General features: G+C 41.4%; 2 protein-coding genes, 1 non-coding gene and 1 pseudogene across 3 annotated transcripts; 3 read left to right on the top strand and 1 right to left on the bottom strand.

The window, feature by feature from the left end:
• The first annotated feature begins 7,180 nt into the window (after window positions 1–7,180).
• LOC136455064 (uncharacterized) lies at window positions 7,181–8,517 on the top strand. Its single transcript, XM_066455242.1, has 3 exons — window positions 7,181–7,968; window positions 8,051–8,281; window positions 8,352–8,517. Exons 1-3 carry the CDS (start codon window positions 7,181–7,183, stop codon window positions 8,515–8,517), a joined length of 1,185 nt encoding a protein of 394 aa, XP_066311339.1.
• A 1,311-nt stretch (window positions 8,518–9,828) lies between these two features.
• On the top strand, window positions 9,829–14,049 carry LOC136452876 (probable acyl-[acyl-carrier-protein]--UDP-N-acetylglucosamine O-acyltransferase, mitochondrial). The gene is made up of 11 exons (XM_066453459.1): window positions 9,829–9,966; window positions 10,072–10,157; window positions 10,432–10,556; window positions 11,148–11,256; window positions 11,522–11,614; window positions 11,694–11,810; window positions 11,895–11,978; window positions 12,441–12,545; window positions 13,033–13,119; window positions 13,192–13,360; window positions 13,764–14,049. The coding sequence occupies exons 1-10, from the start codon at window positions 9,882–9,884 to the stop codon at window positions 13,309–13,311; spliced, it is 1,011 nt and encodes a 336-aa protein (XP_066309556.1). The 5' UTR covers window positions 9,829–9,881; the 3' UTR covers window positions 13,312–13,360; window positions 13,764–14,049.
• Window positions 14,050–14,361: 312 nt separating this feature from the next.
• TRNAV-UAC (transfer RNA valine (anticodon UAC)) lies at window positions 14,362–14,434 on the top strand. Its single transcript has one exon. It is a non-coding gene; the product is annotated as a tRNA-Val (tRNA).
• A 3,280-nt stretch (window positions 14,435–17,714) lies between these two features.
• Window positions 17,715–25,974, bottom strand: LOC136455065 (uncharacterized; annotated as a pseudogene).
• Between the last annotated feature and the right edge of the window lie 779 nt (window positions 25,975–26,753).

Raw genomic sequence — 26,753 nt, forward strand, 5'->3', positions numbered from 1 at the left:
ATGTCTAAAAAGGATGTCTCTACTTTCTTGTAATGATTTATGTTTAGACTCACCTTTGTGCAACCAAGTTTGTGTTGAGAAAATTATTGTAGATACATGCACACAAGAGGTTGCAAAGGAGAATGAGCAACTCAAGCAAGAAGTAGCTCGCCTCACCAAGGACTCGACTCAAGTGAAAGACAAGGCGAAGCAAGCCCAACTTCATCAAGATAACACCGTCAAGGGAGTGAAGAAGCTTGATGAAGGACAAACTATGATTTGCTACGTGTGCCACAAGGAAGGCCACAAGTCCTATGAGTGCAAGGTGAAGAATGGGGGAGGAGCAAAGAAGAAGGAGAAAAAGCAAACAAGCAAACTCTCCAACACCTACACCAACAAGGTGGACAAGAAGGACTCCACGCCTTATCTCTTGAAGAAGAAGAAAAATGACAAGGTGGTGGCTATCAAGGTGAACAAGCAAGCTAACAATGGGGTCAAACGCTTTTGGGTGCCAAAGAAAATAATTTCCAACATGAAGAGTACCAAGAAGGTTTGGATCCTAAAAGGGAAGTGAGAAGTCCAATGGACTTCGGGGAATTTGAAGACTTGGTAAAGTATAGGTGCATTTCATGGAGTGCATCATGATGGACAAAATCATTTCCAAGTGGGTTAGTGAATACTATGAACCCAAATTCCCCTTCCCATGTTAGGTAACTAGATTCAATTTACTTCAATTGGTATTAGATTTGAATATTCCTATAATTGGTATCTTTTAGCATCTAGTTACTCTTTATGCCTAGGTTTGTATTTACATTCTTATATATTTTGTCATGCATACACTAGGTATTTCATATGGTAGGCTTGCTCGGTTTTATTCTTATTCCTTGGAGCAATCCTATATGCTTTAAAATTGTTTAGGAGCACGACACATAGCTTGTCCTTCAATTGTTCATCTAATATGTGTCAAAGTCTAAATTATAGATAATTTCTCCTAAATATCGCCTTCGAAAATGACTCTCACATTCATGTGATGTCATCTTTCAAGTGGTATTTTTATTCTAAAATCAATGTGCATGTTTCCTACAAGTATTCTATACTTGTGTGCACAAATTTAGGGGGAGGTTACTCTACAAGTTGGATGCTTTGAGACTAACACCTTTTCAAGCTTATCATGTGTGTAGTAGTCTCATTGTAAGGAAAATGGAGTTCCCGGAGTTAAGCATCATACTTCAAATATCCACCACCGATTGCAAGTGTGGTATTTCTAAACCAATATCATCATATTGATTTTATTTTGATATTTATATGCTTTCTCCGTACATTATATAGATTAAATTCCCTTGTGCAATACTTTGCCAATTATGCATATGCTTTGCCTTCTATCATATGTATGCATATATTTAGGGGGAGCTCAGTCTCTATAATGTGAGAGTTAAATTTTATGATCTATTTCACTCTACACACAAAGGATCACAAAGTTTGACCCTCCCTTGTGCTACTAATGTCTTCCTTTTCGGTGTTTGATTCCAAAGGGGGAGAATTTAGAGGACCAAAAGCAAGCATTAATTTGTAGTAATGGTCCAAGAAAGGAAAAATAGTGGATTATGGATTAGCCTATGTAATAGGGAGAATTTATAGAAAGTAAGGCTTAAATCTATAATATCACATGGGGACATTTTGCAAGGGCAAGATAAGTTTTTATGTAGTCTTACAAGTAGTATCTTTTAGCATCATATAACATTGCCCCTTGTATTGCATCCTAGCAAGTAGGTAGTTTTTAAATTTCAACATTATATTATTTGCTTGCTTTGGTCGTGTTGTCATCGATCACCAAAAAGGGAGAGATTGTAAAAAAATGGACCCTAGACCCATTTACTTTGGATTTTGGTGTTTGATGACCAACACAACCAAATTAGACTAATGAATTTACAAGTGATTGTTTTATAGTTCAATAGGATGCAAGACGTGACTTGGACAAAGGTGACGTAATGATTCGATGATCAACACCTTAAGCAAGACCTTAGGAGCACAAGAGAAGACCCAAGATATCAAGTAAAGTCCAAGCACGAAGATAGGAACCAAGCTGCACGCAAGATCACGAAGAAACGAGCTCACAAAAGCCACCAGACGCTCCGGTCAAGAGGCTTGGCAATAGTAGCAGCGATCGGACGCTAACGAAAAGCGATCGGACGCTCCGATCAGAGACTCGGCAACAGCAGTAGTGATCGGACGCTGGCGGTAAACCGACCGGACATAGGACAACAGCGTCTGATCGAGTACAGAGAGGTTCCAGAGCGGCGAACTTACGACCGGACGCGTCTGGTGGCAAGTGAACGGACGCTAGCGGCGTCCGATCAGTTGTTCGTGGCTCCAACAGTCAGGACGACCGGATGCGTCCAATCAGGACGACTCCAGCGTTCGGTCAGTAGCAGAAAAGTGGGATTTTCATCCACAATGTCTACTTTCTTAGTGTGGCTTATAAATACAACCCCAACAGACCATTTGGTAAGAGTGGAGCTGAGGAAGCATATCAAGGATGTTGATACACCATTTTAGTGATCTCCACTTGCATAGTGCTTAGTGTTTTATTAGGTGATTAGCGTAGGTGCTTTGTGAAGTACTTAGGTTCATTAGACCACCGCTTATGCGTTTGCTCTACGTTTAGGCCTAGTGTTTAGTGAGGTTTGCATACCTCTTATCATTCGGTGCTTGCGAGCACCATTGTTGTACATCGGAGGGGCTTGTAGTCTTGCGAGATCACACCAACCGAGTTTGTGGTGTGGCCGCCACCGTGTATCGGAGGAAACAAGGCCCGCGATGTTTCGGCCAGAAACTTGATAGTGAAGATGGTGGGGAGCAACCGGGAGAGGCGTGCCGAAAGGCACGTCGGAGACCCACTTGCGCGTGGGGAAGGCCCAAGGCTATCCACGGAGTTACCCGACTGGGAGCTTGGCCCATGCGAGGGGCTCCAACGAGGACTAGGGGGAAGCTTGCGCACTTCTCGATACCTCGGTAAAAATACCGGAGTCATCGACGGGAGTTTGCATATCTCTACCTTGCTCTTTAGCTTCCGCATTTACATTGATTGTATTACTCCTTTTGCGGTAGAGATAGCAACACACTAACAAAACCATAGTTGCACATTTAGATAGTTTATCTTTTGCATAGGTTTTGCTAGGGTTAGAAAAAGAGCCCATAGTTTAGAAGTTAGATTTTTAAGTTGCCTAATTCACCCTCCCATCTTAGGCGTCACGATCCCCTTCACCAAGGAAGAAGAAGGCACATTTAGAAATAGACCCTCGATCTTCTCCATTTTTTCCTTTTAGTGTTATTCGAGTCACAAGAAATTTTACCTTTGCAAATAATTGTTGAGGGCAACAAAAATCAATAAATTTAGTGGTGATGTGGCTACTTCAAAATAGGAAAAACCATTTTAGAAAATATATTGTGGATGGTACTTATTTTGAGGATACAATAGTTTTGGAAAGCCAGTTAAAGAACCAATTTTTCCAAGGCTATAGAAGTTGCTCAGTAACTCCATAGAATCTTTTATTTTGTATCTCCTACAAGGTTCCTTAGAAGAGTGTCTTAAAATTAATCTAGGATATAAGAGAGCATTTTAACTGAATATCTAAAACTTGTCTCCTATATTTTGTTTAGGGATAGAGGAAAGGCGGTGTCTACCTTAATTAGGAAAAAGGAGGCTATCTCTAGGAGGTCTTTTGAAAATGTATGGATATAAGAGATGAGATAGGGGATCTACTATAGCACATTTATCTCCTAAAATATTTATTTTTAGATATAGGTGATTAGATAAGATATCTAGTCCTCTTAAACCATAAGGGCAGGTATCTCGTAGATAGTGATAATAATGGAACAATTAAACCACCAAACCATATATTATTTTTGTATTTTAAGTTGTCTTAAAGTAATTCAATTATCCCTGATTTCTGCGATCAACAAAGAAAATTTTGTAGATTACATGCCAACATTAAATCATATAATGGTGAAATAATTGTGGCTCATGAGGCGATTGTCTTTTACAATACAAATATATCTTTTTTTCATTTTCCTCTCTCCTCGAAGTCATACAAAATCTTTTACGGTGTTAGAGCATTTTTTTTTCGATTACACAGATGCTCTAGATCCTCTTTCGGAGAGCTATTTGAATGAGAATGATCTTTGCATCTTTTCACTGTCCAATAAATTTTCTATATCTTATGCACAACACTTTAGAGAGCTAACCCTCCTCTTCATATTTATCTTTAATTAGGAAAAAAATAGAAATGTAGGATGACAATATTTAGATATCTAACCGAAAAACCCGTTAGAACTATGAGTTGGGAGAGAAAAACACGGTCCCATGGCTGATAAGTTCAAGCGAACAAGACCATTATCGCTTCTACTTTGGCTAAGGGGGTGTTTGGATCCGGTGGCTAAAATTTAGTCCGTGTCACATCGTCGGATGTTCGGATGCTAAGTAGGAGGACTAAACATGAGGTGCTTATAAAACTAATTATATAGGAGTAGACTAATTAGCGAGACGAATCTATTAAGCCTAATTAATCTATGATTAACACATATTTACTATAGCACTACATTAACAAATTATGGACTAATTAGACTTTATAGATTCATCTCATAAATTAGTCTTGATCTTTAGTTTTGTAACTGGTCTAAGTTTAAAGCTGCATATTGGTGTCAACCACCCCCTATCCCCATACATTTCGCTGCGACGTGAGCGCCCCTGACGGAGAGGCTTTTACCTGTGTACCCTTAAAAAAGATGACACACTTCTGCGTACCCCTCAAAAGTTGGTCGTCACCTGTATGCCCTCGCTCGAACTTTTCTTTTCCCTCACGCCATTCCGTCGGCATTCTGTTAGGTCTTGACCGTTTGGCGGCTCTGACATGTGGGACCGGACTAGAAAAATACCATCCTTGCCCTCTGGGTCACTGACATATTGGGCTGCCATCTCCTTCAGTCTCACCCGAGCCTCTCTCTCAGTCTCTCCCCATTCTCGTTCCTCACTCTCTCACCCGAGCGCGGGAGGACGCGGCGGCGAACCCTAGCGGCGGCGAACCCTAGCGGCGGCGGATCTGGAGACGGCGGCAGTCGGTGTTGGCGGCCCGCCCTCGAAATCCTAGCCCCGTGGAGCAAGACGGTCGGGCGAAGCAGGCATGCCGTGGAACGGACCCGGCGAGAGGCCGGATTGGTTCCGGGAAGGGTGAGTACCGCTCCTCCTCCCTCCTTGACTTCGCCCCTCCTTGTATTGATGTTGATTGCATTAGTGTATTGCGCTACCGAATCGTGTTTAGGGTTTATTGATTACGTGCTCCTTGTTCATCTGTAGGATGGACCCAAACAGTAGTTACAACCTAGAAATGCGGATTGTTGCTCCCAATTGTCGTGCAAAGTGGTTTTCTGTGAATGAAGTGGTGGATGCAGACAGAACTTTGTTAACTTGCCTTATGGACGATTTGGTTGACAAGTATCCTCCTAGCTATGGTGATGTAGCCACATTGTTTTACTGGTGCATGCATAGTAAAGTTCACATACCTGTGCGCAATGACCAAGAGATGCTAGCAATGTTTGAAAAAAATAGGGCAACCAGAACATGCTTGTTGACTGTTGCATATCATAGTCCTGGTACTCAGCCTGTGCTTCCTGATTGGGAGTCTGGTAGCCCAAGGAAATCTGCTGAGCCCCCATTCACTCCTTCAATTGTTTCTCCAAGCATAGCAGAACCAAGCCAGCCATCTATGTCTCAGCCACCCAAACCAAGCCAACTTGAGTTCCTAGCTAACCCAAATCCAATGAATGAGCATATGGGGATTGATGATGAAGGCTTGTATATTGATCTTGGTCCCAACAACCCTTCACCTCCTCCTACCAGTTCTCAGAGCCAAGGGGGGAGCAAAGAAAGGGAAGAAGAAATAGATGAATCCTCTGATGAGGAAGTTGCTGATAGGGATGAGGAGTGTGCTGAGTCAGGTTCTGATGATGAAACCAGTGACGAGGAAGATGAGGAAGTAGAAATAGATGAATCCTCTGATGAGGAAGTTGCTGATAGGGAGCCTGAGCAATTTCCTGATGTTGAATATGACAAAGATGACCCTCCTATGACAGTGGGAACTATCTACCCAGATATGGCTTCTTTTAAGATTGCTTTAGCTAGTCATGCTGTTAAACATGAGTTCAACTATGAAATTGACAAGAGTGATACAGGGAGGTATACGGTGCACTGTTCTCTGAGGAATGAGGGATGCCCGTGGAGACTGCATGCCTCAACTTCAGCTGATGGACATGGCATTCAGGTGATGTGTTAGTTCAATTTGTGGTATTGACTGCTACCTATTTTCCTTGCATGTACCTAGCTGCTAACATGTGTTTCTTTTCAACTTTTTTCCAGGTGAAGGTGAACCCACATGAGCATGGAAATGGCTGCCAGAGCACTAGGAGACAAGGATCATGTGTTGGACTTAGTCAGTTTTGGGTGTGCAGCAAGGTAATTGATTGGTTGAAAGAGGATGGAAATGTTGGTGCAAAAGAGCTGCAAAGGAGGCTGAAGGTTCTGTACAAGGTTCAGATCAGCTACAGGAAAGTGTACAAAGGTAAATACCTTGCAATGGATCAACTTTATGGGCCTTGGGGCAAGAGTTTCCACAATTTGTTTAGGTTTAAGGCCCAGTTAGAACAATCTAGTCCTGGTTCAGTTCTTGTCATTGATCATCACACCATCAATAATAAGGTCAGGTTTAACAGGCTATTTTTTGCTCTGAAAGCATGTGTTGATGGATTTCTTAGGGGATGTAGACCATATCTTGCAGTAGATAGTACCTTTTTGACAGGGAGATTTAGGGGACAGTTGTGTGTTGCATGTGCAGTAGATGCCCACAACTGGATGTATCCAGTTGCTATTGGTGTGATTGACTCTGAAACCAATGAAAATTGGATCTGGTTCATGGAGAGATTGAAGGAGACAATAGGCACTCCAGAAGGCATGACATTCCATACAGACTGTGGGCAGGCAGTAATGAATGGAGTCAGTCAAGTTTTTCCAACAACTGAACATAGAGAATGTATGTATCACTTAGTACAGAATTTCAAGAAGAGGTATAGTGGTAGAGTGTTTGATGATCACTTATGGGCTTCCTCATATTCATGGAGCCCATACATGTTTAAGAAGCATTATGAAGCAATGGCTGCAGCCAAACCAGAAGCAATGAAGTACTTGCAAGAGAATCACAAGAAGCTTTGGACCAGGAGCCAGTACACCACACTGTCAAAGGTTGACTATGTGACAAACAATTTGGCTGAGTCCTTCAACAACTGGGTCAAACCAGAAAAGTGTAAGCACCTGGATGACTTGCTGGACACTATAAGACAGATGCTTTTGATCAAGTGGAACCATAGGAAGAGGGTAGCTGCTAAGCTGAATGGCAAAATTATGCCCCATATCATGCAGAGGCTTAGGGAAGACACTTACAACTTGGACATAGATGTCATCACAGCCTCACCTGAAGGTGTGGCAGAGCTGTGTGCTAAAGGTCTGCAAGGAACTGGGTTCAGGTTTGTGGTCAACCTAGCAGACAGGACCTGTTCTTGTAGGGTTTGGCAGGGGTCAGGAATCCCATGCAAGCATGCCATTGCATACATTACCTCAATTCCTGGCGCAAAGCTTGAAGACTATGTGGATGAGTACTTCTCTGTCAACAATTTCAGAGTTGCATATGACGGCTCCATCCCTAGCATACCTGACAAGAGCATGTGGCCAGAGGCAGAACCAGGCTTTTTCTTGAACCCTCCTCTTCTAAAGTCCACAGGTGGAGGTAGGAGAAAGAATAGGATGAAATCTGCACTTGAGGGAGGCAGCAGCCAGAGGAAGTCAAAGAAACATGAATGCCCCATCTGTCATCAGTTGGGCCATCACTGGTACACTTGTAAGAATGGGAACCCAGAAGACATAGCTGCAATGGAGGCAGCAAGGTAATCTGTTGTCCTATGCATATAGAAAGATTGCATGTACATAGCTTTGCATACACAGAAGCTAATCTATTTCCCTTTGTAGGGGCACACCAAAGAAGAGGTTGAAGAAGGCTGCAGCAAGCAACACAGAGAGGAGTCTTGTGGTGGCCCAGCCATCCCAGATGCAGTTCCCATTCAATGAGGCAGTGGCAAATGCCATCCATAACAAAAGGAAGAGGAAGTCATCCTCTTCTTCAACCTCCTCACAGAAACACAAGGGTGCAGCACCAGCCACCACTAGTTCAACCTCAGCTCCTACTAGTGTGTCTACAAGGTACCTGTTCTTTGCCTCATCCTTTTCATTTCAACCAGGTGGAAATCTAATGCATAATGTTGACTGTCAGGTCTGGAACTGGTTCAAATGATCCAGTCCCACTCTTATCTGTGCATCTGGTTCCTTTCAATGAGGACTCCATTACAGTGGACACCCAGCCTGTGGATCCACAATGCACACCAAGAAGAAATAAGGGAGCAGTGAAGAAGAAGTTGACACCAAAGAAGCTGCAGTAAGAAACTCTAGTGATGTTCTTTTTTTGGCCCTGACGCATGATCTTTTGGTACTTTGATGTTCTTTTGGGGCTGTCATGAAAAACCTTGTCTGAATTGATGGTTCATGTTAGTGATGTTAACTAACTCTAGTAATTTAGTTTCTATGTGTAAACTGTAAGTGATGTGATCAAACACCATATGCTGTTGGTGATGAAACACTTTATGCTACCAGTTATGTGATGGATGAGTGAACTGTTAGTTTCTTTGTCTTAATGTTGTTATGAACCATGAGAAGCATTCATTCATTCATCTATTCATTCATGCATTGATTGATCCATACATCCATGAAAACTCTCTCACACACACACAACAGCAGCCTACTTCTTGAAAATAGCATACAAAGCAAGCACCAAGCACAAATACACAAGTTTTTCAATCCTCCTAAGCTGCTGCTGCACCCTCTTGTCCATTGGTGCATGGCCTTCAACTACAGCTGCTTGGGAACCTTCCTGCAAGATGGCCAGAGGAGGAGCTATGGGAAAACCACCAGGTGCTGCCACTGCCTGCAGTGGAACTGCTTGGATTGGTGTAGCTGTCTCCCCCATCTCATCCTCCCACTGATAGTACTGACATCCTCCAATCTGAAATCCAACATAGAGACTGAGCAAAGAGGGAAAGACAAACAATGTTGACCAAAGAGAGAAGCACAAACCGCGAAATAAGGGCACTTGTGAAAGGCCCGGTTGGGGTTGGCCCTGGTCATCGAGATGAAGCGATTGGCGAGCACATTGCAGTTTGGGCAAAGCACACGCCGCCTTGGCGCACCACCATAGCTGCTGCTACCTTGTGACATGGCTGTCAAAGAGAGAGGGCTCAAGAGAGTGGCAACTCCCTAGCCTTTGGCGCCAATATATAGGAGGAGAAGGGCAGGCTCTTTGGCGCCAAATCCCTGTCCTTTGGCGCCAACAGCGGCGTCTCTGCCGCCAAAGCCAATTGGCCTGGCAATGGCACAGGGGAAACGAAAAGTTCAGACGCCCATACAAGCAGGCAATGGCACAGGGGAAACGAAAAAGTTCAGACGCCCATACAAGCAAGGGCAAATGAGTCATTCTCCAGAGCCGTTACTCACCGTTAGGAGCAAATGCCGACGGAATGGCATGAGGGAAAAGAAAAGTTCGAGCGAGGGCACGTAGGTGACGATCAACTTTTGAGGGGTACGCAGGAGTGTGTCATCTTTTTTAAGGGTACACAGGTAAAAGCCTCCCTGACGGACCGCTGAAGTGATGTGTGCTGTATGCACCACATGCTGCGTCAGCGACTCAGCGACAGACGGGCACGGCTGACATCATTCCCGGCTTCCCCACAAACTCAAAGCCCTGCTACCCATGTCCGCCGCCGCCGCCGCCCGCGCCGCGCGCCGGCACTTCTCGTCTCGGCTCCAGACTACCACCACGCGCCTTCACCATGCAAGTACGCGCTTTCTCTCTCGCTCTCTTCTGATCTCATCAGCCTCTACCGCTTCTGCCGCTCGCGTCAGATCGCTTTCTCATTCTCAACCCCCACTGTGGCCTGCAGGTGATTCCCAGGCAGCGGCGCGGGAGGCATCCGGGAGCTTCATCCACCCCGCCGCCGTCGTCCACCCCGATGCAGCCATCGGGCAGGTGAAGCCCCCCTCGTTCGCTCCCACGCACTGATCGCTCTCGTAGAATGTGCAGTTCTGCACTTCAGTATATTCTGATGGATCCGCTGTTGCTTGGGTTGTTCTATTAGGCTCATGCAGTGGGCGTGCTTGCTACTTAATTCTGCTTGCCTGATACAGATATTCACAATATAAGATGATTCCATCTACAGTGGCTTATGTGTTCAGTATTTTTACTGGACTTCTTTTTACAGTAGAAAACTCAATCTTTCTTTGTGCCTGGAACCACTTTGCAGGGTGTATCGATAGGCCCCTTTTGCACGGTTGGGCCTTCAGCCAGAGTTGGTGACGCCTGTCAATTACATGCCGGGAGCCATGTCGTGGGAGATACTGAGCTAGGGGAGGGATGCGTTGTTCAAACGTGAGATAGCATCTTTTTCTATCTTTTGCCTCCTGATTTGCACCCCTTTTGTGAATAATATGTTGATGCTCACAGTGACCTACATAGGAAATCCATATTTGGACATATAATTGAAGCAAAGAAAGATACATTGAACGTTTTCCGTGAAACAAAACTACAACCAAATTAAGCATGGATTGCTGTTACCAACACATAATTTGATATCACATGAGATGGAGTTCCAGGTCCAGTATTTTGATTTAGGGGTGTTTCAGATAAGCAGTTGAAAATAGTTTTTGTCTTGTTGCTTCTCTATCATTGGTGGAGTATCACTCCCTCGGTCCCTCCTGACTTTAGAGCACTTGGCAAGGACATGCGTGGCAACATTTTTGATGAAAAATAACAAAGGAGATTGAATTCACCATATAGAGTTGCTTGGCGCAATTACTTTGTTTCTTAACAGCTGAACCATAGGAAACGGCACTCTATGCCTGAATTTGCAAAATCAAGGATAACACATCATATCACAAACCCCTAATATACCTTACAATGTGATATGTGAACAACATGAATCTGTCTCAATTGATACTTCAGAATTTAATTTTCTGGCAGTGGTGCTATCCTTGGTGCAGATATCCCTGGGCGGACAATTATTGGGGAAAACAATGTCATCGGACTCTATGCTGTTGTTGGTGCAAAATGCCAAGATTTGAAATATAAGGTTAGTTTTTTTAAATATAGTCACTAGAAAGTTGCAGGTTCTGTAATAAAATTGCCACATGGGACATGGCACAAGAGTTTACTTACCATTCATATAAAGTATGTCTATGAACTTTAAAATCAAAGGTTCTTGCATTTTTGGACTAGTTATGGAGATGTTTAGGCTCACACATGCACACTTCTCATGTATAGAATGAGTATGTTGTTTGGCTACTTGAAATGCTTTTTTCTGTGCAAACTATTAATGTCCGTTTCCTCTTGTTTAGACTGGAGATGAATGCTTTCTACATATTGGTAGAAATAACGAGATCAGAGAGCACTGCTCTATTCACCGTTCTTCTAAATCTTGTGACTGCACGGTATTCGGATTTCTTGTTCGATTACAAGATTTTAACAGAGCTTATATCCCCTATCTTACTCGAGGGATCTGTTTGGCAGGTTATTGGTGACAATAATCTCGTTATGGGTTCGTCCCATATAGCTCATGATTGCAAGATTGGTAACAATAACATCTTTGCTAATAATACTCTATTTGCTGGCCATGTAGTTGTTGAAGTGAGTAATAATTTTACTATTGGTAGCTTCTTCTCGTCAACTGGGTTGAGAGGCCATTTGCTTATTAAAAAATATTTTTTTCAGGACTGGACTCACACTGCAGGGGCTGCTGTTGTCCATCAATTTTGTCATATTGGGTCATACTCATTTCTTGGCGGAGGCTCTGTGGTATGTTTTCTACATAAATTTGATCTGCATTACTTACTGCAGAGCTTTATGGTAAAAATGAAACTTCATGTAGTTTTACCAACCATGCCTGCAAACTATGAAAAAAATGTATTATCACAAAATAAAAATGGGTAAATAGGAACCAGGAGAATCAGAATGCACTTGATGTTATGGTGTTTCCTGAGGAATAGGTACATGATTACCTGGAGTTCATGGATTATCAATTATGCTGTATTTTCTCACCAAGGGGGCTCTCAGTCTCTCACAGTTAGTATCATTTATTCAATAGTTGTTTCCACAGTGTTTTCTTTCCCTCTATCTGCTTGTTGAAGCCTGATTGAATTGTAGCTCTCACTATGTTGAAGTTGCCACCTTGTGATGACACTTGCATTGTTTAACCTTTTTGAATATCAAGTTTTTTATTTATATGCTATCAGAATTCATTCATTAAATTTGAATCAGGTTGCACAAGATGTGCCAAGGTACATGATGGTTGCAGGTGATAGAGCAGAGCTCCGTGGTCTGAATATTGAAGGTCTCAGGCGCAACGGATTCTCCGACCAAGAGGTTTTCATATGTATTGAAATTTGGAGTCCTTATTAATAAAATGCAATTATTCACAGTACTTAGCTTTGTTTGGTAATTGAATCAGAGTTTTTGGGAGGGTATATGCAATGTTTTACATGTTATATTCATTGGTCTTGGTAAATGTTTATCAATGTTATCGAAGTCAATGTTTCTTCACACTAGGCCTGCTAGTTGCTTGGTGCCTTAGGGCTTGTTCAGTTTGGAATTTTTTTTGGAGGGGGGGGGGGGGGGGGGGGGGGGGGGGACTAGTTCATTTTCCCCTTAATCCCCATGGGAAAAGTTTTTTAACTGAACAGGACCTTATTGGAAAGACGTCTGGGAATAATGAAACTTTGGTCATAAACGAAATTTGCAACGCATTTTTTAAAAGTACACCACATCCTTAATTACACTATGGCCTAGAAATTTGCAACTATTTACATTTTGGCTATCTTGTAAGATTGACATGGAATCTTCATAAATCAAGGTCCGTAGGTTGAGGAAAGCTTATCAGAAAGTATTTATGCCAACTATTACTAACAAGAGTAGCTTCGAAGACAGACTGGCTGAATTGGTACGCATACTTGCCCATCGTTTTGTTTTTACCTCCATGTGTGCATGTATTTATTTAAATCCGTATCAACAGGAGCAGGAAATTGAGTTGTCAGAATCTCCTGCTGTATCCTGCATGGTTGAATCGATCCGCATGTCATTTGTTCAAGGACGTCGAGGGATTTGCAAATTCAGAAGTTGGAACTGCTCATGAATGTGCCAATTCTTAAATTTGCCTGGCAGTTACCTCAGACATTACTTAGGTAATTTGGTGCAGCATTGTTACTTTTTGGTGTTGCATGAATTGTGACACGGTGGCTTTCAAACTTTTTCTGTTATAATAAAATCCTAAGCAGGGGAAAATTTAGGTAGGCTGGCATGGAGGACAATCTCTGCATCTTGAAACCACAGTACTGCACAATTCTGTATATCAATGAATTGTTTTCCCCTATCATTTGCTAAAACTTTGCGCTCTTTATATTTTCTGCAACTCGATTTGGTTTAGCTATGTATCTTGGTTGCGAGAACTTTGTTGTCCTGACCAACAATAACAAATTGAAATGTCGCCTACGATCAGAAGCTTATCTTGACCGGAGGTCGTATACAGTGTATGTCTGAACTCTGAAGCTTTGCTGCAAAGACTGAAATCTTAGTTTCTGTTTGCAGGTGCATATTCAATTTTGCCATCGATCTACTATACCCGAACAGATGGATACATTGCCAAGACCCTGAAAATTGGATTAGGTGACCAACAAGATGTTCTTCGCATCCATGTATGGGACATTCTAGAAGCCCCGTATATGTATGAATTTTCACGGTACCCCTAGTGTGCTAATTTACAAGGAATCCTAGATTTGTGCAGAATGTACATGTTGGCCTGGATCACAGGTTCAAATCTGTATAATTTGTCATAAGCTGCACCAAGCTTAGCAACGATTATTCTTTGGGATAAGGAGTTGGTCTTTCTTGACAAGCGATGCATGGCCAGTTTTAGAGCAAGTTCTCATAACTAAATAACTCTCATACGCTTGAGTAGCATTCGTCGGGAAAAGCTTCCAAAGCTACTCCGTGCAACATACGGACTAATATCAAACTATTGTCGAGGAATCAATTACAGCCCATAAGAATATAGGACCGCTTAAGGCCTGATTAGAAGAAGAAAAAGGAATGCACTGGAAATTATCTGAACTTGAGAAACAGGGCTTAGTTTACAAAGGACAAGGGTTAGAATGTCAATATTTAATTTAGTGCATAATCAAAAGTTGTTGCCGTGGTGTAGTGGTTATCACGTCAGTCTTACACACTGAAGGTCTCCAGTTCGATCCTGGGCGGCAACAGTTATTTCTTTTTGTATTTTCTGAGTGGGCTTTTAGGTCCTGTTCTTTTTCAGTTTTTCTTGGAAATTGCAAGTGTCCATTTGTTTTAATTAAGGGATGTGATGTTCTTTTGTGAACTCAACTATTCGTTTTCTTTTTTAGAAAGGCAACTATTCGTTTTCTTAGCGAGAGCATATATCGATAGTTTCATATCTTTCTTCCTATCACATATTCAATTCACATTCGGTACCATTTATCTTCTCTCACTCTCGATGTAGTTAAGACCTATCGTCTCTCTATGTACTCTATCGATAGTTTCGTCGTTTCTTTGTTCTTCAGTGGAAGAAAGTCACGTTAAGCCCTTGTTTAGTTGGAGAAATTTGGATTTTAGGGTTACTATAGCACGTTCGTTTTTATTTGGTAAATAGTGTTTAAATATGGACTAATTAGGCTCAAAACGTTCGTCTCGCAATTTCCCACCAAACTGTGCAATTAGTTTTTCTTTTCGTCTACATTTAATGCTCCATGCACGGGCCGCAAACATTCGATGTGACAGGTACTGTAGCAACTTTTTGGAAGTTGGGGTGGAACTAAACAAGGGCTAAGAGGAGAATGCGTGCACATGTCACGCTAAGGCCCCGTTTAGTTGCCAAAAAATTTTGCATAGTAACTGTCACATCGAATCTTGCGACACATGCATAGAGTACTAAATGTAGATGAAAAAAAAACTAATTACACAGTTGGTCGAGAAATTGCGAGACGAAACTTTTGAAACTAATTAGTCCATAATTAAACACTAATTACCAAATACAAACGAAATGCTACAGTGAGCCAAAATCCAAAATTTTTGGGATCTAAACGCACCCTAAATCACACACACCGGCCGCTCCTAGATAGTAGCTGCTCAAAACAAGCAGTATCTTTTTGGACGTCGTTGGTGAGAAGCTGAGTTCATGCGAATATATGTGCCCATCCTTCGATGCTAAATTAAGCACCTCCTCTATTTGACCTAGCCAGCGGTGGTACTGAATAGTGAATACTGATACTGAAAATGACCGTATGAGAAACCAAGTCCAAAGATGAAAACTTTCCAAATACTACTAGCAAGTGGCAAAGAAAATTAGATACTACAGGACTCCGCTGATCAAGTTTTCCTTTTAATTCGTTGAGGAATAAATCAATAAAAACTGACATACTATTAATTCTGAAAAGGTAAGATATGAAATCACTGGACGGCTAAAACTGCGATTTTTATATGCTCTCCCTGTCTCCAATTTCTGTCGGTTCTTCACTTCTTCCTATTTGTCACGATTCACAATTATTATAATGGAGTGCAAAAGATTTTTTTTTGACTTTTTATTTGATTCACAATACAAGCATAAACACTCATACATGCACGCACTCTCAATCGTACAACATCACCTGCCACCATCAAAAGAACAACATCATTAATGAAATACTAGAATAATCTATAAAATTGATAGAAACTGACATACTATTAATTCTGAAAGGGAATGATATGAAATCATTGGACGGCTAAAACTGTGATTTTTATATGCTCTCCCATTTCTGTCGGTTGTTCAGTTCTTCCTATTTGTCACGATTCACAATTATTATAATGGAGTGCAAAAGATTTTTTTTTTGGACTTTTTATTTGATTCACAACACAAACATAGATACTTATACATGCACGCACTCTCAGTCGTATGAACATCACCTATCACTGAAAGAACAACACGTCATTAGCTACTAGAATAAATCTAGAAAATTCAAACACCCATAGCAAATCAAGTCGAGAACTTAGACCTAGATAGAAGTTCATCCTAAGAAAACCAACTAGCTAAGCTACGCTCAATTGATAGTTATAGTATGTATTACTGCTACTACAAATATTCTTCCTTGTTGTGCCTACACAAGAGGCCTGCGCGTCATCTGAGGGATGGCGGACCTGTGCTATTCACCTTAATATTTTTGGCAGAATACACTAGAGAACCAAGCATTTTCCTGTAATAGCCTTGAAAACTATGCCCAAAAAAACACACGTCTAGGAAGGGCCAGCTTGGTCTCAATACAAAACAACTAACAACTTGACTAAACCACTCTACTAACAACGGGGACAACAACTCACTTAGGATTGTAGCATAGACCACAACTAACAAGTCGAGGAAAATAAAGAAAACACATTCACCCAACTCTATTTCTCTTATCAAGACGTATTTATTAAATTATAAGTAATCTAGTCAATTAAATAAAGATAGAAGACGATCTTCTAGATGATTCTCAGCAGCTTATTTAGTTTTCAGGAGGTTAGTAGCCACAATAATTGAGTATCATGCCCATGAATATAATCAGCATATATAGGTAAAGCAGGCGATTTGTACACTAACCTAATTAGTTTCCAAATCAGTTAGTAATCTACACAAAAAACATGGACTACAGCCGAAAACTGAGCATATGATCTGAACCCAAACAGAGGCAGCTGCGGTTTGAAACCACTAACAAACAATGAAACAAATGAGAGAAATATATAATAGCTAAGAGCTTTTGAATGATATATATTAGCATATCTCTGACATGATTAACACCTTAATTATTGCTGCTTGTATCAAGACCAACGTGTTAAATATGCGCAACTTGTTCTATATTTTCTGCTGAGAAACGGATGTTTTTGCTTGTAGGTCTTGTTTTGTGTGTGTGCATTATTCTAATCACTAATTAAGGTTGTAGTTGTAGGCGACTTGATCATGCAATAGGAATAAATTTGGAATAGAAAGCTGTTATCTTCAGACCATTCGTCCCAAACAGTTGAGATGTCACACATTCTATTTAAAACTGCAGAAAAACTAACCATTCTTCTGCTTTATTAATATAGACAGACACTGTCCAATGCCTTTGTTGTAAAAAAAAATGTTGATCAAAACACAGACAGGACACATCCCGTATTATAAGCTTGAAGCTCAAGTTGGGTGAGAAGCATGTCATGATCAAAGATTCAAAGTTCTAAGCAATAGATAAAACGTTACGTGTATCAAGTGGACTATAATAAATCGCGTTGCTCTGGATTACATCCTATCTCGACAATCTGCATGCATTCCGATGCACCTGCATTGCTGTGAATATAACCAATTGCTTGATGCAACTCATTCCATCAAGTATTTGTTCGTGTTAATCATATTTACAGTACTTAAAGTGCGGAGCTCCATGTGAATATGGTGAACATAAGTTGCATACTAATATAATCCATTAATTAAAACAAATTCTTAGAAGGCTTTAAACACAAATACTAAAAAAACTGACAACACTAATACCCCTGTTTAGAGTATGGGCGGTGGGGACTGGGGAGATAGCCTCGGTAGGCAGAGAACAGACGAGGGCGCACGGCGGCGACGGGCGACGGCACAGGCAAAGCTGGGTTAGTGCAGCGGACCTGTGGCGGCGAGGCGAGCGCAGACAACTGCAGCGTCGGGAGGTCGTCAGGCGAGCTAAAGAATGGTTCAGATATCAAATTAGTCGAAGATGAATTGTGAGCCATTTGGATTGGCATCCAACGGTTCAGATTGGTCGCCTGAAAAAGAAAGGAGAAAAGCGAGCATCTCGAGTATTAGCGTCTCCGATCCCTTAGAAGTTGTAGAACAGTGAACAGATCGATGAATCGATCATCAGCTCGCACAGTGATATATTATATTTACAGCGGAATGAACACAAGGCTGCAGCTACTAGTCTTAGGTCGTCATCAGTAATGTTCACATGAATCCACGGGCCGGCGGTCAGTATGATTCTTTGGTTATGGTCTTCAATTTAAGGTTGTTGTTTATTACCTACAAAAATTTCTTAATGAGGACGTTACCATTGCTTCATCTCCCACTTAAGTTTACGTATCTATATATAGATCAATGTAGACCCGGCCACCCGGGCAAATCAAGTTACTGATGACTGCATATGTGCGTTGTTTTGACTATTGGTTGATTCCTTTTAAGTGCAATGAAAAGTGAAAGACTAGTTCGGTCTTGAAACTGGAAGTGATCGGATCGACGTACCGTTTCTCCTTCTAATCAAGAAGAAATTCGTCCTTTTCCTTCTGGAAGATGCAGAAGTATGCCAATTAATTAATAACTCTATGAAAGTGCTGCTCCTACTTAGGCCGTATATTCAGCTTATTCGTTTCGGCTTATTCGCTCGTATCTGGTTTATAATCCACAGCTTGAACAATGTTTTTCTCTCACACCAAACCAGTCAGCAGTACTTTCAGCCATGGCTTATAAGCCAATTCAGCCGAAACGAACAGGCTGATTACTATTTATCTATTATTGTAGATTAATGGGTGGATTTAAGAAGAATTTTGGATATGAGAGAAGAAGGGGAAGAACAGTGAAGTTGGAAACACTGACTGGACCGATCTTCTTAATACTTCTCAGGTACTCTATCTTATCTCTTTCATATTTTATATTTTGGTCCACAATTCTAATTATATTTACAACTCACACCAACACTCCCCCTCAAGATGGGGCAAAGACATCGTATAGACCCCTACCAAATGAAGATAAAGTCTTTTTAGGTAACCCTTTGGTCAAAATATCAGCTATCTGGCTAGCTGATTTTACATAAGGTAGGTAGATAATTCCTCTATCCAGCTTCTCCTTAATAAAGTGATGATCGATCTCAATATGTTTGGTCTATCATGATGAACATGATTGTTAGCTATATCAATAACCGTTTTGATGTCACAGTATAGCATCAAGGGCCCACTCTCAAACAATTTCAATTCAGTTAGAAGAATCTACAGCCACAACAGCTCACACACACCATGAGCCATAGCACGAAACTCTGCCTCGGTCGTAGATCGTGCTACAACACTTTGCTTTTTACTTCGCCATGCAACTAGATTACCTCCAACAAAGGTACAATACCTAGAAGTTGATTGTCTATCATCCAAAGAACCAGCCCAATCAGTATTGGTATAGCACTCAACTTGTAGGCTTCCTTGTTTAGTGTATAAAAGACCCCTCCCTGGGTTACTCTTAAGATACCTCAAAATGCGATAGACATCATCCATGTGAGATGATCTAGGATCATGCATAAATTGACTCACCACACTTACTGCAAAGGCAATATCAGGTCGTGTGTGAGAGATATATATAAGCCTTCCAACCAGTCTTTGATAACATTCTTTATCCATTGGAGTACCAACATCTTTACTTAAACGTCAATTTTGCTCAATAGGTGTGGCTGCAGGACGACATCCGAGCATTCCGGTTTCCTTTAGTAGATCCAAAACATATTTTCTTTGAGATAGAAACATCCCCTTTGGTCCGTGGGAGATTTCAATTCCAAGAAAATATTTCAATTTCCCCAAATCCTTTACTTCAAACTCTTGAGCAAGATATTTCTTCAAATCGACAATCTCAGCAATGTCATTCCCAGTAATCACAATATCATCCACATATACTATTAGGATTGCTACCTTGCTTGTAGCATGTTTATAGAATAGTGTAGGATCAGCATTACTTTGGATATAGCCTCTTTTGAGCATTGATTGCCTAAAGCGATCAAACCAAGCCATTGGGGATTGCTTCAATCCATATAGAGATCGACATAAACGAAGCACTTTTCCATTTGTTTGACCTGTTTCAAAGCCGGGTGGTATGTGCATGTATACTTCTTCGTGAAGATCACCATGAAGAAAAGCATTTTTTACATGGGGGAATTCCTTGTGTGCTATTAAAAAAGATCGCAATGCTCTGTGTGTTCCTGGAAAAGTTCATCGGTCTTCAGCGCCACTGCTCCAACTTTTTTGTGCCCTCTATGCCACTGCCGTCAGTTTGGGCTCTAACGCCGTCAAACTGCAGGTCTAAAAAGTAAAAAATATCCTTATGTCTAAATATGTCATTAATTTTTTTGAGCATCTTAACGACTTTAAATGAAAAAACTCAAAACTAGAAAGTTGTGTCTCGTCGAGATCTATAATTTTCATATAAAAATTATCTTCATTTAATTCCACAAAAATATAATTTGATATGATTAATATATCTTAGAAAAATCATATCTTTTTTGCGGAATTAAATGAAAATAAATTTTATATGAAAATTATAGATCTCGACGAGATCTATAACTTTCTAGTTTTGAGTTTTTATCATTTGAAGTCGTTAAGATGCTCAAAAAAAATTAATGACATATTTATACATAAGGGTATTTTCGACTTTTCACACCTACAGTTTGACGGCGTTAGAGCCCAAACTGACGGCAGTGGCATGGAGGGCACAAAAAAGTTGGAGTAGTGGCGCTGAAGACCGCTGAACTTTTCTAAGGGCACACAAGGCATTGCGATATTTTTTAATGGTACGCAAGGAATTCCTCCTTTTTACATCCATTTGATATATTTCCCAATCCAAGTTGACAGCACTAGATATAAGAGTTCTTACCGAATTCATCTTGGCAATAGGTGCAAAGGTCTCATCATAGTCAATCCCATAAGTTTGGGTGTATCCTTTTGCCACAAGACGGGCTTTGTACCTTTCAACCTTCCCTTTAGGTGTGTGTTTAATGGTGAAAACCCACTTGCACCCAACAGGTTGCTTACCTTGCCGTAGATCCACAAGCTCCCAAGTTCTATTCTTCTCCAAAGCTCTCATCCCTTCAAGCATTGCCTCCTTCCACTTAGGATCCTCTTTAGCTAATTTCCAGTTAGTGGGTATGGATACAAAATCAAGAGATGCAACAAAACTCTGGAAGGATGGGCTACAACATTTATAGGAGATAAAATTGGAAAGTCATGTTTATAACCAACATAATCTTTAAAACATGCTGGAATATTGGAAGATCTAGTTGACTTTCTTAGGGCTATAGGTAGATCATTTTTAGGAGGAGGTTGAGTAGATAGTTGATTATCTCCTCGCTCCAGAGTGCTAGATGGAGCATTAGGACTAAGAGAGTGTGAGTTGGTACCTGGGTCCTCGTGCATAAGAGACTCTATGTTTTGAAAATGCAAAGTACCCTGTATATCTCCATGGCAAGAATTATTACCCCCACTCTCGTTATCGTTATTAATTTCCTCCCCCTGACTATGAACCAAATTATTCCAATAGGAACCAACTGAAGGAGGAACAAGAACAGAGCCCATATAAATACCTCCACTGTTACTCTCCCCCTCTTGTTGTCTTTCAGGTGGAGAAAGAGTAATTCCAGTATCATTGGTTGGCTCATAATAAGGTTCATATTCACGAAATGTCACATCCATACTTATAAATAAACGATGTTCAGATGGACACCATCAACAATAACCTTTTTAGTAGAAGAGTAACCAACAAACACACATTTAACAACATGAGGGTCAAGTTTTCTAATATCATTTCTGCAGTCATGAACAAAGCAAACACATCCAAAGACCTTTGGAGACACAACAAATTCATTCAAATTCAAAAGTAACTCAGTAGGAGATTTATTGTCAAGAACTCGAAGAGGCATCTGATTAATTAAATATGCTGCAGTCTTCATAGCTTCCCCCAAAGAAACTTAGGAACATTCATTGTAAACATAAGAGAACGAGCAACCTCAAGTAAATGCCTATTTTTCGTTCAGCAACACTGTTTTGCTCTGGAGTGTTAATACAGGTTGTTTGATGTTCAATACCATTAGAAACAAGGAAATGTTCAAACTCCTGGTTAACATACTCCGTACCATTGTCTGAACGTAAGACCTTAATAATGTTGCCAAACTTATTTTTAATAAGGGCATACAAATCTTTAAAAACAACAAAAACATCACTTTTGTTTTTCAACAGATAAAGCCAAGTATATCTACTAAAGCCATCAATAAAAGTAACAAACCATCTATGTCCAGAAATAGAGTACACCTCACATGGTCCCCAAACATCAGAATGAATCACATCAAACGGTTTGTTACTTCTTAATCCCAAACTAGGATAGGGAACTCTTGTATGTTTAGCAAACTCACATGCATCACATATAAGAGATTCCCTAGGACATGCATTAAAAAGTGAAGGATAACTACGAGACATAGCAGCAAAAGAGGGGTGTCCAAGTCCACGGTGAAGTAATAATAATTCTTGATATGGAGACATCTGAAAGGTCCTAATGGCTAGAGGGGGGGGGGTGAATAGCCTAATAAAAATTTCTACAACAACACTTAAAAAACGGTTAGACAATTATGAGGCGAAGCAAGTGTTGCGCTAGCCTACTAAAAAGAAAGTCACCTACCACAATTATAGTTTATATAGATTCTATCCACACAATAGCTATGTCACTACACTAAGTTAGTGTGCTCTCAAAGGCTAACTAAAGAGCCACACTAACCAAACTAACAAGCTCTCACAACTAGCTACACTAAAGAGTTTGACAACTAGTTTGCAGTAATGTGAAGAGAGTGAGCAATTTATTTATACCGCTGTGTCGAGGTAGGAGCCAATTAATCACAAGAATGAATATCAATGAAGACCAATCACCTCGGAATCAAATGATGAACACAATGATTTTTTACCGAGGTTCACTTGCTTGCCGGTAAGCTACTCCTCGTTGTGGCGATTCACTCACTTGGAGGTTCACGAGCTAATTGGCATCACACGCCAAAACCTCAATAGGGTGCCACACAACCAACACAAGATGAGGATCACACAAGCCATGAGCAATCCACTAGAGTACCTTTTGGCTCTCCGCCGAGGAAAAGTCAAGAACCCCTCACAATCACCATGATCGGAGCCAGAGACAATCACTACCCTTCGCTCGATGATCCTCGCTGCTCCAAGCTGTCTAGGTGGCGGCAACCACCAAGAGTAACAAGCGAATCCCACAGTGAAACACGAACACCAAGTGCCTCTAGATGCAAACACTCAAGCAATGCACTTGGATTCACTCCCAATCTCACAAAGATGAAGAATCAATGATGGAGATGAGTGGGAGGGCTTTGGCTAAGCTCATAAGGTTGCTATGTCAATGCAAATGGCCAAGAGAATGAGCTTGAGCTGGCCATGAGGCTTAAATAGAAACCCCCACGAAATAGAGTCATTGTACCCCTTCACTGGGCACAACACGGGGTGACCAGACGCTCCGGTCATATCGATCGGACGCTAGACCTCAGCGTCCAGTCACGCGATGCGTGCCATGTGTCTCCTCTCTTCAAATGTTGATCGCTCGATCTCAACGGTCAAGTGATGACCGGACGTAGCAGCTCAAAGTGACCGGACACCAAACCCCAGCATCCGGTCGTTTCCAGTAAGCATCCAGAGATGACTTTTCACAACCGGACGCGTCCGGTCATGCTCGACCGGACACACCTAGCGTCCGGTCACACGATGACTCCCCAGTGCGCTACCACGTCAGCAGGACTAGACACAACCTTCCAGCGTCTGGTCACTAAGTGACCCAGCATCTAGTCAGAGTCCGATGCCAGTGTCTTCGCGGCTTCCACTGACCGGACACGCCGGTCCAACCGAGGCCAGCGTCTGGTCACTTCTAGTGACCTCCATCTTTTCTGTATAGGGCGCCGGTGGCACCGTTGGACTGTCCGCACTCTATGGGCGGACACTCCACCAGTGAAGTCCCTAACCCTTGCTCAAATGTGCCAACCACCAAGTGTATCACCTTGTGCGCATGTGTTAGCATATTTTCACAAACATTTTCAAGGGTGTTAGCACTCCACTAGATCCTAAATCCATATGCAATGAGTTAGACCATCTAGTGGCACTTTGATAACCGCATTTCGATATGAGTTTCACCACTCTTAATAGTATGGCTATCGATCCTAAATGTGATCATACTCACTAAGTGTCTCGATCACCAAAACAAAATAGCTCCTACCATTTATACCTTTGCCTTGAGCCTTTTGTTTTTCTCTTTCTTCTTTTCAAGTCCAAGCGCTTGATCATCACCATGGCATCGCCATCATCATGTCATGATCTTCATTTGCTTCGCCACTTGGAATGTGCTATCTATGTGATGATCACTTGATAAACTAGGTTAGCACTTAGGGTTTCATCAATTCACCAAAACCAAACTAGAGCTTTCAACATCTTGGATGCAAAAGTGACTTCATCATTTCCTTCATCAAGATAATAGAGTCTATTATGCATGGTCCCAGTCCAAAGAATTCTCCCTGTCCCTAGCTCCTGAAAAGCACAATGAGAAGGATCAAACCAACTTCTACAGTTGAGGGATTTTGTGATAGAACTAACAGATAATAAGTTAATAGGGAAATCAGGAATGTGCAAAACTGGTGATAAGGATAGGGTTTTGGTGCACCGTATAGATCCACGTCATGTTATAGGAACCATGGATCCATCAGCTACACGCACCTTATCCTTACCTGAACAAGGAATATAAGAAGTGAAAAGATTGGATGCTCCTATCATATGGTTAGTTGCTCTAGAATCAATAATCCAAGGTTTATTTGTATAGGCTTGAACATGTTTTATACCTTGGGAAGTAGCATGGTAACTAAAATTAGTAGAGGAACCTTGAGTGGAAGATGAGCCTTCAGAGAGCTTGAGCTTAGAGTTGTATTTCTCAAGACCTTGAGCATCTACCACTGGAAGCTCCTTTTGAGATGCTATATGATTAGCCCGATTCCAGTTAGCACCTCGAACTCCCCCTGGTTGAGATTTCCCCCCATTTTTCCACCCAGGTGGAAAACCATGCAGCTTAAAACACTTCTCTATGGTATGCCCCTTATCTCCACAATGATCACAAATCACCTTGCTAGATGGAAAACCATGCAGTTTAAAGCACCTCTCTATGGTGTGCCCCTTATCACCACAATGATCACAAACCACCTTATTTTTTTCTTGGTCCCCTCGAGGAATAGAAATACAGCCCTTCTTTATAGATAGGGCGGCACTAACATCAACTGCTTTATAATCATCCACTTTAGGATGTGATAGTCTAGTTTCCTCTTCTATGATGCTGGAAATTATCTCATCAAGAGTAGACCATTCAGACTTAGAGAATATAAGCTGCCGACGAAGATCAAATTCTTGATTCAAACCATCAAGAAATAGCTTGCTCACAAAAGATTGGAACCCGGTACGATGAATAGCCAAATCCCTTTTGTCAACCGCCTCAAATGGATGATAATAGTGTAGGTCTCTGTACAGTTTTTTTTACCTCACTAGCATATTCTACTACAAACCTTGAGCCTTGCTTTAAATGAGTCAACTCATGCATGATTCGAGTAGCTTGCATTTTGTTTGATTTTCCTGCAAATTGTCTCTCCAATTCTGACCACACCTCTGCAGGCGCAGTTAAGGTTTCAACTTGTTCTCTGATAATTGGTTCCATACTGCTTAACATACATACTAGTACTCTATCACTTATTTGCTTGCTTGCTGTATCAACCTCCCTTGTTTCTTCATCAGAATCGACAAGTAAACACTCATATCCATGGGAGCTTAGAATTAACTTACAATGACGGGCCCAACTGACATAGTTCTCTGGTCCAGATAATTTTACTGGATTAGACTCGAGTGTGTATTTGAGAATATCAGAAGTCACCACCTTAGGCTGCTCCATCAATTTGCTAAATATTTCATAAAGTTTTTCCACGTGATCTACTGATTTCTCTCCACTAGTTTCAGCCATGAGCAACAAATTCAGTATTTAGCAGCAAAAAAAAAAAAAAACAACCAAGAACCAGCTCCTCCTTGATACAGGAAACAAGCAAGCAGATCACGGTCACCAGCGAGCACGCAACTTTTCTCTCCGCCGCCGGCAAGCAACCAAGCAAGCACCCGTACCTTGCAGGAATTAGTAGCTCAGTCTTCGTGTTGGCAGAGGCTGTGGCCACAACGTCTGCCACAGAGCTGCTTCTAGTCTGGGCGACGACGACTCCTGTACAAGGATGGCGACGACTACGGCGTCTCCACCACCTCTGCCCCCAATCAATCAACGAAAACGAGATGGACACGACAGGATTAACCCGCTCTAATACCATATTGTAGATTAATGGGTGGATTTAAGAGGAATTTTGGATATGAGAGAAGAAGGGGAAGAACAGTGAAGTTGGAAACATTGACCGGATCGTTCTTCTCGATCCTTCTCAGGTACTCCATCTTATCTCTTTCCTATTTTATATTTTGGTCACCAATTCTAATTATATTTACAACTCACATCAACATCTATTTTGTCGACCTCTGACGAGAAGATAAGCAAGAATCACCATGTCAACAATGTGCATGCATCCTGCTCCTGCACGTATAGATTCATTCGTTCATAAGTACTGTACATGATTAATGGCCGTTACTGCAGAAAATTGTCCAATTTAATTTGTTTGATGAATCAGTGTGTTTTGGTCAATACTTTTGAATCAGTAATTCATTACAATAGCACTAATCCAA

This window comes from Miscanthus floridulus, chromosome 5 (genome assembly GCF_019320115.1).
Source record: "Miscanthus floridulus cultivar M001 chromosome 5, ASM1932011v1, whole genome shotgun sequence".
Taxonomy (NCBI): Eukaryota; Viridiplantae; Streptophyta; class Magnoliopsida; order Poales; family Poaceae; genus Miscanthus; species Miscanthus floridulus.

Excerpts from the sequence above, each read along its gene's own strand:
- LOC136455064 (XM_066455242.1), top strand. The coding sequence starts at position 7,181 with ATGGCTGCAGCCAAACCAGAAGCAATGAAGTACTTGCAAGAGAATCAC. Across the intron at positions 7,969-8,050 it reads GCTGCAATGGAGGCAGCAAG|GGGCACACCAAAGAAGAGGT; the intron begins GTAATCTGTTGT and ends TTCCCTTTGTAG. Across the intron at positions 8,282-8,351 it reads CCTACTAGTGTGTCTACAAG|GTCTGGAACTGGTTCAAATG; the intron begins GTACCTGTTCTT and ends GTTGACTGTCAG.
- LOC136452876 (XM_066453459.1), top strand. The coding sequence starts at position 9,882 with ATGTCCGCCGCCGCCGCCGCCCGCGCCGCGCGCCGGCACTTCTCGTCT. Across the intron at positions 11,615-11,693 it reads CTAAATCTTGTGACTGCACG|GTTATTGGTGACAATAATCT; the intron begins GTATTCGGATTT and ends TCTGTTTGGCAG. Across the intron at positions 12,546-13,032 it reads ACGGATTCTCCGACCAAGAG|GTCCGTAGGTTGAGGAAAGC; the intron begins GTTTTCATATGT and ends TCATAAATCAAG.